General features: G+C 39.9%; 1 protein-coding gene across 1 annotated transcript; it reads left to right on the forward strand.

Annotated features, from left to right (window-relative positions):
• The first annotated feature begins 95 nt into the window (after positions 1 to 95).
• Positions 96 to 11,947, forward strand: stim2a (tromal interaction molecule 2a). Its single transcript, XM_056373055.1, has 12 exons — positions 96 to 1,367; positions 3,883 to 4,013; positions 5,281 to 5,392; positions 5,486 to 5,597; positions 5,727 to 5,842; positions 6,317 to 6,494; positions 6,590 to 6,767; positions 6,934 to 7,095; positions 7,318 to 7,418; positions 7,520 to 7,773; positions 8,109 to 8,301; positions 8,465 to 11,947. The coding sequence occupies exons 1-12, from the start codon at positions 1,244 to 1,246 to the stop codon at positions 9,918 to 9,920; spliced, it is 3,117 nt and encodes a 1,038-aa protein (XP_056229030.1). The 5' UTR covers positions 96 to 1,243; the 3' UTR covers positions 9,921 to 11,947.
• The last annotated feature ends 874 nt before the right edge of the window (positions 11,948 to 12,821 follow it).

A 12,821-nucleotide genomic window follows, 5' to 3' on the forward strand; every position in this document is an offset into this window, starting at 1 on the left:
GTGGTCTGTTTGTGTCCCTCACACTTTATACTAATAATTTATACTAAAATACTTTGAGACAGACTGACCAGTGCTTTCTGTACAAGTGTGTCAAAGACTTTGCAATCACAAGCCACATATGGACATCATCAGAAACCCAAACAGGTGTACAAACATTTGCTAAATCCATCGCATAGCTTGAAGATCTGGCCAGGCCATGACGTGACATATGACGTGCTATTCCTGGCACAGTCATGATCTCAAGCAACATTTCCCATTGTGAAGTCTAGGGGGCTTTAATTGATCCCTAAACCAGAACCAGTAAGGCCAGAAAATGCGGGGGATAGTAAACGATGTAGTTAGCTCATGGGGTGGTGTTAACCCTCACTGTTGAGCATTATAAGCAGTTGTTCAGCTCTGTAACAAATGGAAGTCGAAAAAAAAGAGGTCACTGGATCAACACTGTAGCAAAGTGTGTGGAGTGGGGTTGGGTTAGGAAACATAATAAAGTGTTGGGGGCCCTATTGAGAGAGAGAGACAGAGACAGATACAGAGAGAGAGAGAGAGAGAGAGAGAGAGAGAGAGAGTCACAGCTTGACGTCTGTTGGGGAAAAGGCTGACAGAAGAGAGAACAGAGAACTGGACAAGTAAGATAATCTGGTTTATAAAGAGACCACCAGCCGACACAAAACAGACAACTGGACACGAGGGACAGAGAAGGTGAATGCGTCCTGAGCAGGATTATAAACCGAGGTTTCCTTCATCTTCTGACCTAACCTGATCTGCTTTCCTGCGCCTTTCAAGTCCAGAGATCTGCTGTGCGTGTGTTTTTTCAAATAAGGATGGATCACTCTCAGGACCATTTCTTCTGATGTTTTTATTTGACATAATATGGATTTATCATAGCGGAATCTGTCGGTTTTTTTCGGATTATCCACTTTTGGAGAACTTTTACGCACAGCCTTAGTGTTTGGATGACTCTACAAATCATTACTGCAGAGTTTCTTTAAAGTGTTTTGAAACTTATTCGTGCGCTATTATACATTTCAGGTTGCACACTAATCCATCTTGCCTGATTTCTCAAGTGAATCATCAGTATCACGTCTCGCTTCCTGGCTGTACCCGTAATAGCAACACAGATCGCTTAACGCTTTGCGCAGACTGACAGGGGTGCCCCCTAAACTGTTGGTGCCGTATATAGTCTTTCTTCATTTGTTTTGAGGAGTTTCTCGACTCTGGACGGAAATATTATCTGCCATCTGAAATGCTGCCTCTGTCCCCTCTGTTGCTGCTCGTTTTCCCCGCTGTGGTCTTTGTGGCCGCGCAAGGCGCTGGGGACCTCCAGGGTTTCACCCTCCCCGGTGGGAGCGCAGGCTTTGACCCAACAGGTAGGCCTATGTGCTGAATGATGCATCCACAGACTGAATCAATTAGGAACGCTGGACATTGGCTGGCAGCACATCAATCTAATTTGCACATGTCACATCTAAGAATGACAGTCAGTCATGCTGTTTTGTAAGTTAGAATAGGGCTGATAAAAACAATTTCTTTTTTTTAAATTGTTGTTTGGACTGGTACACAATCTTAAAATAGATCTTTGTAAGTTTTTTCTATTTTATTCTCATTTTTTACTTGACTTGACTAGAAACAGTTTTACTTAGCTTATTTTTCAGCCAATTCAGACCATTTTGATGATACTGAACGATGGAGTGAGCTTACTCATGTTAAAGCACTATTATTCGACAGGCATCGAATCCTAAAAGAACAGCTCAAATTATCAGGACACTTTCTGTTTTGTTTTGGAGTCTTTGTGAATCTTGCATATGATGCTTGGGAAACAAAACCCGCAGTCTTTCTTTACATGAACTAAAACATTTTATGATGCTATTAAATCTTGCATGACCTTGTCAAGGGATTTTTTAAATAGTCTGTCTTCGTAGTAAATCCGGCCATTCCAATCTTCTGCCCAGCACAACAACTTCAGCTCACCTGTGGAAAAGGTTAAACTCAGGTCGTATGGGGAGTTCCCCCAGACACACACACTCACACACACACACACACACACACACGCACACACTCTGGACCTTTGCATACACCACAGATATTTGATAGCCCATCCAACTGAGATGTCTCTTCTCTATTAAGAAATACAAGTTTCATCATCAACCAGGGGGTCAGTTTCTTTGCTCTGTACATTGGTGGTACAGTCTACATCTCCTGGCTGTGGGAATGTTTTTCAGAATACTGACATTGTCAACTGCAGATTGTCAAGAATTCTAACTATTTATTGCCATATCAAATCATTATTGAAAGAAAACTCATGGCAAATATAACCAAAGCAGACAGCAAACAAAGATACAATCATTATAGGTCATTCCATCCCCTTATTTTCAGTGTCTTCTTTCTGCATCTATAGAAACCTCATGGGCACGCCTGATGCTTACCTAGTAGATCCATGTTGCAGGATCATCTAGCACTAACATACTCCTATGGTCCAGTGCTGACTTTTATTGGGCTAGTTGCAAGAGGATTTTCTCTCCACATAAAAAAAAAATATATTAAATATTACTACTTCTGAGATTGATACCAATATTTTTTTGCACAAATCACATTTTCCCAGTTTCCCATAGTTTTATTCTTCCTCACATTGTAGGCAGGGAGCGGCTAGTCTAACTGAAGCCGGCTATGATAGTGGGTTTAACTGGCAGGCGTTTGACCCCCTGTCCCTTGAGCTCCTTGGAGCACCAAATCTCTAGAGTCACAGAGACAAAAATGGGCTCTGACTCACTAGACTGACAGATGACAGAAAGCTGTGCGTCACCTGTGTTGCTGTACTGTACTTATGGCTGGAACACATTGTACAATTTAGAGCCTAATTACAACAGTTGATTTGGCCTTGATGACTGATTTTCCAGAGACTCATCGTTGCTGTGTGACCGAGTAAATTCAGTACACATTGTCTGCAAAAGTCTGCCAGTGTGTTCTTGGTTTTGGCGCAAAGTATTTATGGATTGATTTATATGACTTGACTGACTAAACTTACCACCTATTATTACTTCTACAAATACATAACTACACAAGAGTAACTATGGTACATAAGAGCTCTGGTTGCAGAGTGGGCAATGACGTGACAACAAGAAGGTTACAACTCTGACACTTCCTGGTAATGGTGGTAAACATGCTTTGAATGACTGATGAAAACACAGGTCTAATGTAATGTATCATATTATTTCTATGTCAGCAACAAATAGATTGTTCTCTTGTCCTTGGAAACAGCAGTTGCCAAAACAATGTCACTTCATGGCCCATTTAGAAGCTAATAAATGGATCTTGAGGTGAGATTTTTTTGTCAGTGTATCGTACTGATTGTGCAGTTGGTTTTATTGTGCATATTTGTCTAGTTTATGTGGATCGAAATGATTGCACTTTGCAGATACTTAGGGGGGATTTAAGTGTTAATAGACAGAAAGCCCCATGAGGTACCTTTTGATAAACATGCAATAAATCATTTTGGGTCCAGGCTGTATTTTAAGAGAAACCATGGTCATTGATTCATATTTATTTTTCGTGGAAATGTTGAAGTTTTGGATAGACAAACAGAAAAGACTTATCTGATGAGACTTATCTGATGCCCAGTATAAGTAATAAATTAAATGTGCACTATTCTGCATTCCCTGTATGGGCCAAAAGAATCACATTCACTCAATGCTGAGCAGATGTGATTAGCTTTCCTTGTATCTGCTCTAAAAGGAGCAGTGAACACACAGAAAAGATAGTGCTCAATTTGTAAATCAGTGTAACTGATCAGCTGAGCTGGATTGATGAATAACTGAAAGGTACTCCTTGGATATGTTGAGCGAAGTAATGATTCATAAAATGTCATTGCCTTCCTAACACACATAGACCCCTGCATGGTGGTGTCTCCACCATGTATGAGCGAGGCAGATCGCTACAGTCTGGAGGCCCTGCGGAGCATCCATCAGATGATGGACGATGACCAGGATGGAGGGATTGAGGTGGAGGAGAGTCTAGAGGTACAACTTGCTCTTCATCAAATATTTAACCTATCTACTAATCTGTTGTAAATCCTAGCGCTTGTATGTTCTTGCATGCAGGAAGCAGAAAGGGTAAAGCAGTGCAGCAACAGGTGTCCTGGCTGGTGGTAGAGTCAAATGCTACTTCAAGGATAGCAAGGGTATAACTTTTGCTTTTGGCTCGGTGACAAAATTAGTTTGGACTAAAAGAATACTGGAACATTGGTGACCTTCATAGATATAATTAAGAGTATAACTCCTCTTAATGTTTCCTTACACCACCTTCTTATATTCTTCACAAACATCTAGAACCAAAAGAGTGAAGAAATATTTATCAAAGTTAATTTATTTGAATTTGATAATTGCATGAATTTCTATTGTCAAATAATAAATAAATAAAGATAGTATATCAATCAATTCCTAAATACCACAAATGTATGTGCTGCTTTTTTGCAGACCTATAATATTTTAGAGTTTCCAAGCATATTTTTATGTGGGACAAAAAAAACAACATGTAATTGAGAAGCCAAAAATCAAAGAAGTACTGGCATTATCAAAACTTTTCTATTCAATCGTGTGAACAAGTAATCAATTTGATCTCTGTGTATGGCTCTGTACGTGCGTAAAGGCATATCCAATGCATATAAAACATGTTTGCGCACATGTGCAAATGTGCCTTAGTGATTTGTGTATTCTTTTTGTGTTCAGTTTAATATTTCAGAGTAAATAATATCCAGGGTAGAAAAGCATTTTGCCCAGAGAGTCTGCGAGTCTCTAGTTGTATGTGACATTGATAGTAAACCCAGAATTCCGGAATGCCTTCACCTTCCAGAATGCAGTGCAGGGATACAGTATCCAGGGGCTCGGGTTGCGGTTGCCATAGAAATGTCAGGGGAGGGGCCTGGACTCATCAGAACATAGCCCCAAGATTCCTCTAGCCATCATATGAAGCCTCCGTTTGCAGCCAAGAACACATTCCAAGACAGCACTAACACACACAACCATGTACACATAATCTCTGAAGTTTGCAATACACACTCATGCTTCTGCATCCAGTCTAAATAAATACAGTCCCAAAACACACACTCATTATTCCTAGATTGAAATCCAAGGACATAACATACTGCGACACCCACCCAATTTATTTTGGACAGGGAGTCTGAGAGTTTGTGCTCAGCTAATGTTATGTGCTGGTGACCTCTAACCTGGCTTTTGAAATTTGTGTCTGAAAAAAATTCTTTATCCCTGTATCCCTCCAATTATGCAGTTCATCATTGAAGACATGAAGCAGCAGCAGACCAACAAGCACAGCAACCTGCACAGAGAAGACCAACACATCACAGTTGAGGAGCTCTGGAGGGGCTGGAAGTCATCTGAAGGTGTGTGTATATGCATTGTTTTATTTTTTATTTTCTTCAAATGTGTCAAGCTCTACTTTGTCTGACTTTTTCTTTCCTTGTCTCAATTTTCAGTACATAATTGGACACAAGACGAGGTGCTTCGCTGGCTGAAGGAGTTTGTTGAGTTGCCACAGTATGAGAGAAACTTTAAAGACTTTAAGGTCAATGGAAACACACTACCCAGGTGAGGATAAACACTGAGGATCCTATAGTCAACCAAGACCGACTCTCTTGTGTGCTGTTGCCAAAGCAGGTCACTGTAATAACAAGTCAGTTGAGCTGAACATGTGCTGCCTGTGACATCTGTTCATAGGATTGCAGCAAACGAGCCTTCATTCCTGAGTATCCATCTGAGGGTTCAGGACCAGAGAGACAAACAGAAGCTCAACATCAAAGCTCTGGACGCAGTTCTGTTTGGGCCGCCTACACGTAAGAACCTTAAGTCCTCACACTCTCCCTACTCTAATGTCTCTTGAATGGATCTGTTCCTGTTTGCCTATTTAATTTACACACACATGTACAGTCCAGCTTTCCCAGTTTCCCCCGACTTTTGCAATATTTAATGGACAACAACTGGCATCCAGTGAAAAACCCTTAAAAAAAACCTTAAAAAACCCTTTAAAAAAAATCTACATTTTCGACAAAGTCATTGTTAACATTATCAGTAACATTTCTACTGTACGCATACACACTCCCGAGGAAGAGTACATTCTGGCATGTGGGTGGATGTACAGAAAGTTAAAACATTTTGTCAGTGAAAATATGGAAGGTGTGTTTTTGGCTTACTCCATGTTACTAACTTTGTGTCCTTAAGATCTCCCTTTTTATTCGCCATTATCCCATCAATTATGATTCATTTATGATACATCAACCATTAATAATCATCCTTCCATTCCATCACAGGTCCTCCTCATAATTACATGAAGGATCTGCTGCTAATTGTGTCAGTGGTGATGGGAGTTGGAGGCTGCTGGTTTGCACAGGCTCAAAACAAAGCCAGTAAAGTCCACATAGCCAAGATGATGAAAGATTTGGAAAGTCTCCAGAGGGCAGAACAGAGTCTCATAGATCTACAGGAACAGTGAGTATTCAGTAATTTTCCATTGTCTGTCAGTTGTTGTACATCACCTATATGACTTCGTCTCAATTACACTAATAACATTTTCACATTCTCAGACTGGAGCGAGCCCAAGAAGAGAAGCGTAATGTTGCAGAGGAGAAACAGAACCTGGAGGAGAAGATGCGGGATGAGATCATCGGAGCACAGGAGGAGGCTCACCGTCTGCACGAGCTGAGGCAGGGAGCTGTCACTGAGCTCAGCCGCCTCCGATATGCAGAGGAAGAGCTGGAACAGGTAAACACTACGTACCATGCAAATAACCAGAGGAAACAACTTCTTGTTTGCTGTGGTGACTCACCGTCTTTGCTGTACTGTAAATACTGTAGGTGAAAGCCAGTTTTCACCAATTCTTGAAATCACTTATGTAGCATCTAACATTTGACTGATGGCATCCATTTAGGTCCGTGGGGCATTGAAGCAGGCAGAGAAGGACATGCAGGCAAGCTGGACTGCCTCAGATGCTCTCCAGCTGTGGCTGCAGCTGACACATGAGGTAGAGGTCCAATACTACAACGTCAAGAAGCACAGTGCAGAACTACAGCTTGCCACCGCCAAGGACGAGGTAATGCATGAGGAGGAAAGAGACAAAAGAAGAATCTTAATACATGGAAATTATTGAGCAACTTTTCATCTTCACCTTTTTGTGCATCTAACAGTTTTTCATGAGTGGGTCAGTGTTGATAATAGAGAGACATTTGGAGTGATTTGCACTGGATCATAGACCTGATCTCTACTGAATGACCCACTTCCTGTTGACTGACCCACAAACTATACTTCCTTGCAGGCAGAGAGGATTAAGAAGAAGAGGAGTTCTGTGCTGGGGACTCTCCATGTTGCCCACAGCTCCTCTCTAGACCAGGTTGACCAAAAGATCCTGGAAGCAAAGTGAGTCACAAAATTACCTGTGCAGGTATGTGCAAATGTGTCTGTTCCAGTAAATATGTAATATGTAATGTATGTGACAAACATCTTTGTACCGCCTAAAGGAATGCCTTGTGTGAAGTAACAGCCTGCCTACGGGAGCGTCTCCATCGCTGGCAGCAGATTGAGCGCGTCTGCAGCTTCCCCATCATCAGGAATCCTGGCCTAGCAAAACTCACTGCGCAGCTTTACACAGAATCAATTGCCCTGGGGTTGCCCCGAGGACCCCAAACATCTTGTTCATGCCATAGCTCTTTACATGGATCTATAGAGGATCTTTTAGAAGAGTCTGCGTCTCCAATCTTACCACAGATGCAAGGTAAATAACATGAATCGTGGGTTTTTGTCTATTTGGTGTCCACAGTGTTCAATCAGGTGCCTGTTAGGGCCATGGCATGTGATTCACATGCATGTTTTGTGGCTGAAAATCTGTTGTGTCTGTGTTTGGCTCACCAGCTACAGTAGTTTAACAACTAGCACTGCAAATAGTCCCTACATCACCAAGCTTCTAGAATCAAATAACACCACTCTGGTGTTACCAGACATTTTATGTTGAAAACTAGGGGTACATATTCATTGCTACCACTACACCACTGCCTTTTATGTTTGGATTCATCATTTTCGCTGATTGGTTCATCTTTGGTTTTCCTCCAGTTCCAGTTCCACCACCGAAGCGCTCTCCTCGAACGCGAGGATCCACCATATGTCGGACTCGTCGTCCTGGTGTCATTGCTCAGCCACCAGCTGCAATGATCTTGCAAGACCCCGACCTTCTCATCCCCATCCGAGCCCCTTACCCGTGCTTTGATGAGGAAGAGGAGCTCTTCCTGAAAACTCTAAAGAAACAGTATGTCTGCTTGCCCACAACTTTTAATGGCCACCTTATTTTTACACAGTTTCAGCAACACCTGCATTGAGCCAATTTGTTTGGACATTCCATTAATTCCTTCCTTCTTTCCTTCCTTGTTTCTTCCTCCCCTTATTCTTCCTTTCCTTTCTCTCACTAATAGAGACTCACAAGAGGATTATATGACTTCACCTCCTCTCAGCAAAATGTTGCGTAGTCCTAGTGCTGATGCTTCCTCTGAGAAGCTCTCTCATGATGACACTGAGCTGCTTGCAGAGAGCTCCGTTACAAAGCCTCTGAGTAAAGAAATGGAAGCTGTTGTTGAATCTCCAGTTCGTAAAATTTCTATAGAAGAGCTTGAAGCTTCTGCAGATGTTGCTTGCAGGAAGATAGCAAAAGACAAAGTGCTGGATACTTCTTTGGAATCCCCTTCTTTGAAGAAGTCCAAAGAAGAGTCTTTGATAGAGGCTACATCAAGGAAGATATCACGAGACAGGATGGAAGTTCCCATGGATGTTACAGTTAGAAAGGGGCTTTCCAGTGAGTTGGATGCAGAATTTCCATCCAGGAAAGTAGAGAGAGATATGATAGGGGATTTGATGGACACTACTTCATGGAATATATACAGAGAAAGAAGTGATTTATCCCTGGATGCGAGAAAGATTCTTTGGAATGAATTAGAAGCATCAACAGATCAACAGGCACCAAGGAAGATATCAAGAGGTATGATGGGGGCTTCAGTGGACAGCGCCTCAAGAAAGATAGTACAAGATGATGCTGAGCATCTGTTTGACTCAGTATTCAGAAGAGTTACAAGAGATTCATTAGGGATGTCCCTAGACACAGGTTCTAGAAAGCTTCCATGTAATAAAGAAGAATGCCAGCTTGATTCCTCTGTGAGGGCATTAGCAATGGACAAAATGGTTGAGACCACAAGAAAACCACCAAGAAGGATATCTAGAGAGGAGTTGGAGTATAGTACAGATACTGCTTCCCTAAAGATACTACCCAGAGAGAAATTTGATGCATCTACAGACACCTCGTCATCTACAGAGAAGCAAGAGTTTTGTTTAGAACCATCACCTAATAGGAAGATACTGAGAGATGAACATGAGTTGTCTGCTGGTTCTCTAAGAAGGAGAATACCAAGAATGCCAAGTGTTGATGTTTCAATGGAAATACATAAACAATCAACACTGAGGGAGGAGATAGGAGCATCTGAATCAAGTTCATCTCCAGGTCGAATTGGTCAGCCAGACCTTATGGTAACCTCCCAGGCACCATGGAAGTCATCTTCAGACCTTTTCACTGTTGGTCCATTGAGCCAGCTTGTATATGATGGAATCCTTGAGAAGTCCTGCAACTCCACACCAACAACCCCAACCAGCCTCTCTGCCTCAGTACCTAATCTGCGTCAGAACAGGCTGCAAGCAGAGATGGAGAAACCTCTTCCACCACCAAGGGTTACCCCTACATCTCCTGTATCGCCCATCGAGACTGGAGATGAGAGGACCAAGGATAAGGAAAAGAGCAAGAAATCCCTGAAGCTCAAAAATCTTTTTAAAAAGAAAAATGAGTCAGCTGCAGCAAAGCATCAAAGTGGTCTACAGAAACTCTGACAATCAGCCAAGAATATTTTCTTTTGTTAAAATTTTATTGAACCAAAAAAGTTTCAGAACCTCATTGAGATATTGATGTTTCCATACTCAGAGTTTGGTCTTAAAGGCACTGACAGAATCATGATACATGTATGATGTCTAATGTTGCCTGTAAAAAAATGTCCAGAAGATATAATACATTTGGGCACATAAGTCAGTTGCATATGTAAGGAGATCAATATGAGGCTCAGTAAAGAGTTTTTACATAACTTATTTTATATTTGAAGATGATTTCTTTTGCTAAGTCTTATGTAGACATATGGTTGATACCATATATTATTTTAGATGCAGATTTTTGATGCTTTGCCTATGGTTGAAGGATTAAATTATGTTTAAACAGATGCTGCTCTTCTGTGCAATAGAGTCAATGCTTGAATTCAATTTAAACCTCCATTGAAGATGCAGCAGAAAATGAAAACATTCTGTTCTGAGAGAAATGTGGTTATATTTAGTGTTGTCTTAATAAGAGATCTTTTCCCTGATCTTGATTTGAATCCTATCTATGATATAAAATATGAAAGAGAGTCTGGTCTGACATTTTTGTTAGTTTTTCAATATACCTGCATTATACACGGAAAAAATTAGTAAGGCAATTGGAAAGCCTTAAAAACCTATTTTATAAATTAGTGTTTTACTAGGAATGATGGGCTTCTACATGAAGACCATATTTAGACCAGTTTTGATTATATCACGAGAGATTTCTGTATTTGTGTTTTTTTCTGTGTGTGGGAAGTTGGAAAAAGGTGATGTCACATATTTCCACCAATCAGGTGGAAAGACCTGTATCAATCAGGTTTTAGCAACATTTGAATCAAAATCTGATGAGTTGTAGGGTTGTTAAACCATTAAATTATCAAACAACAACCATACAGTACTGCTGAAGCAGATTAGCCAAGTATTTTTTGAGGTTTAAACCCTTACTATTTTTCTTAACTTTACATTTTATTGTTGTTTGATTTGTGTAGGATTTAAAACCAAGTTTTCAGGGGCCTTAAATATGTTTGACAGCTGGGTTGGTCTGCCCTAAGAAAACTTAGCCTTGATAACAAAAAATGCTTCCCTTTAATGGTTTCATATCATATTTTGTACAGATTGTTGATAATCCTTATTGAAAGAGGTGTCGGACAGGTTTTTAGACAGCCTCTTTTTTTATCTCAAGCATCATCCAATGCTCAAATGGCATTTTACAACCAACATCAGCACTTTTAAGGTGTGATTCACTTGCAAAATGTTGCTGAAATAGACACAAAATAACATTTTTATTACATTGTCAAAGACTGTCATATCTGAAACTGTTGGCTGCCTTGTATTTGTTTATTTATTTATTTTGTGCACAATTCACTTCTGGGTATCTCAATCACAGAGTGGTGGTTGTGTTTTTATGAAGGGCAGTGGGGCATGTTTGAAAGTTGGCGTACCAGTAACAAACAAATAGTCCACAAGTTTGGAAATGGATCAGGCTTAGCATAGCCAATATTGGCCCATTTAAAGAAGAATCAGCCGTGATTCTGTTCCGTGGATCAGCTTAGGGCAATCCAAGTTTTATTGAAAATAATAATCCTATATTTGAAAAATGCTCAAGAACAGTTTCCTTGCTAAAAAGACAAACTATATTTTCTCTTTTTTGAGTGCATTTAAATGCGTATTTTGAATGCTTGAATTTTTCATGTTTAGAGATTATTTATGTTTCTACTATTGTTTACAGGCATAAAGTCAGTACCTTGACTATTTTTTTTAATTCAAATGATTAAAAAATGTAGCTTTTAATTGATTTTAAAAATGCTCATTGGAATATGTTTTTTTTCATGTCTTCAGTGTCTTTGTTTGCGTGTCAAGTGTAAGGAATATATGAATAAAATCTTTTCCCTTGTCTTAGATGAGGACAACTGCTGAATTTTAGTATGAAAATATAATTTTGTGCACTGTTGTTATCTACTAATTTATTAACAACTGGTGATAGAGGAAATAAACAATATGAACTAAAGAAATCTTGTGCAAATTCTTTCAGTCCTTTGTGAAAGAAATGTGAAATGTGAGCCTGCGATAGATTATGAGTTGAAGAACTGAACCTTCAGTAAAAATCAAACGTGATAATGTTTTTGTTTTGTTTTTTAACAGTTAAAAGGAGAATTGATTTAGACCTATTGAATAGAGCAGCACTGTTACTACTGTTGAAGATAATACATCATGGATAGTTATTCCAGCACAGTGACTTAGAATTTCAGAAGCACGGTATGATTCAGTCTGGACTGTTCGACAGTAAGGTCCAACGTTTTTGATGGCATTTGTGATGCATTGCATTGTCTTCCCACTAGAGGTCAGGTGAGTTTCACTTGGAGAGTCTGATTGACTGGTCATTGATTATACACTAGCTATTTTCAGAATGGCAAAGTGTCATTCATCTTACGCCAAAAGAAACAGAGTAGTATGAGAAATACAACTACTAAAATGAGGACCAACTTCAAGGACACACCAACAGCATGTCCTCTCACAAATGACAACAAAAATTTCAGCTTGGCCAGATGCTAGAACGTACATTTTGATGTTAATCATGTTAAGCATCTTATTCAACATTGTAAAACAGTGACTATTACTTAAACAGGAGTTCAACAAAGAGATTGTGACATGAATAGTCATCATCAGCCCATGGATTATATTTCATAGTAATTCATTAATTTACATTGTGCATTACAAATGAATTAGAGGACAGTAGCTTGGCTTGTTGTTGCTTGACAGTGTGTTTCATGATATGATTACTTGCAGATTGTATTGTTTCTCGCTTTAATTATGTTCAAGGTTGTGCTTTTAAATATCATTTGAAAGTCAGCAAATACTCTTATATAATACACTGATGGGTGATGA

The sequence above is a fragment of the Seriola aureovittata genome, chromosome 3 (assembly GCF_021018895.1).
Source record: "Seriola aureovittata isolate HTS-2021-v1 ecotype China chromosome 3, ASM2101889v1, whole genome shotgun sequence".
In the NCBI taxonomy this organism is placed as follows: Eukaryota; Metazoa; Chordata; class Actinopteri; order Carangiformes; family Carangidae; genus Seriola; species Seriola aureovittata.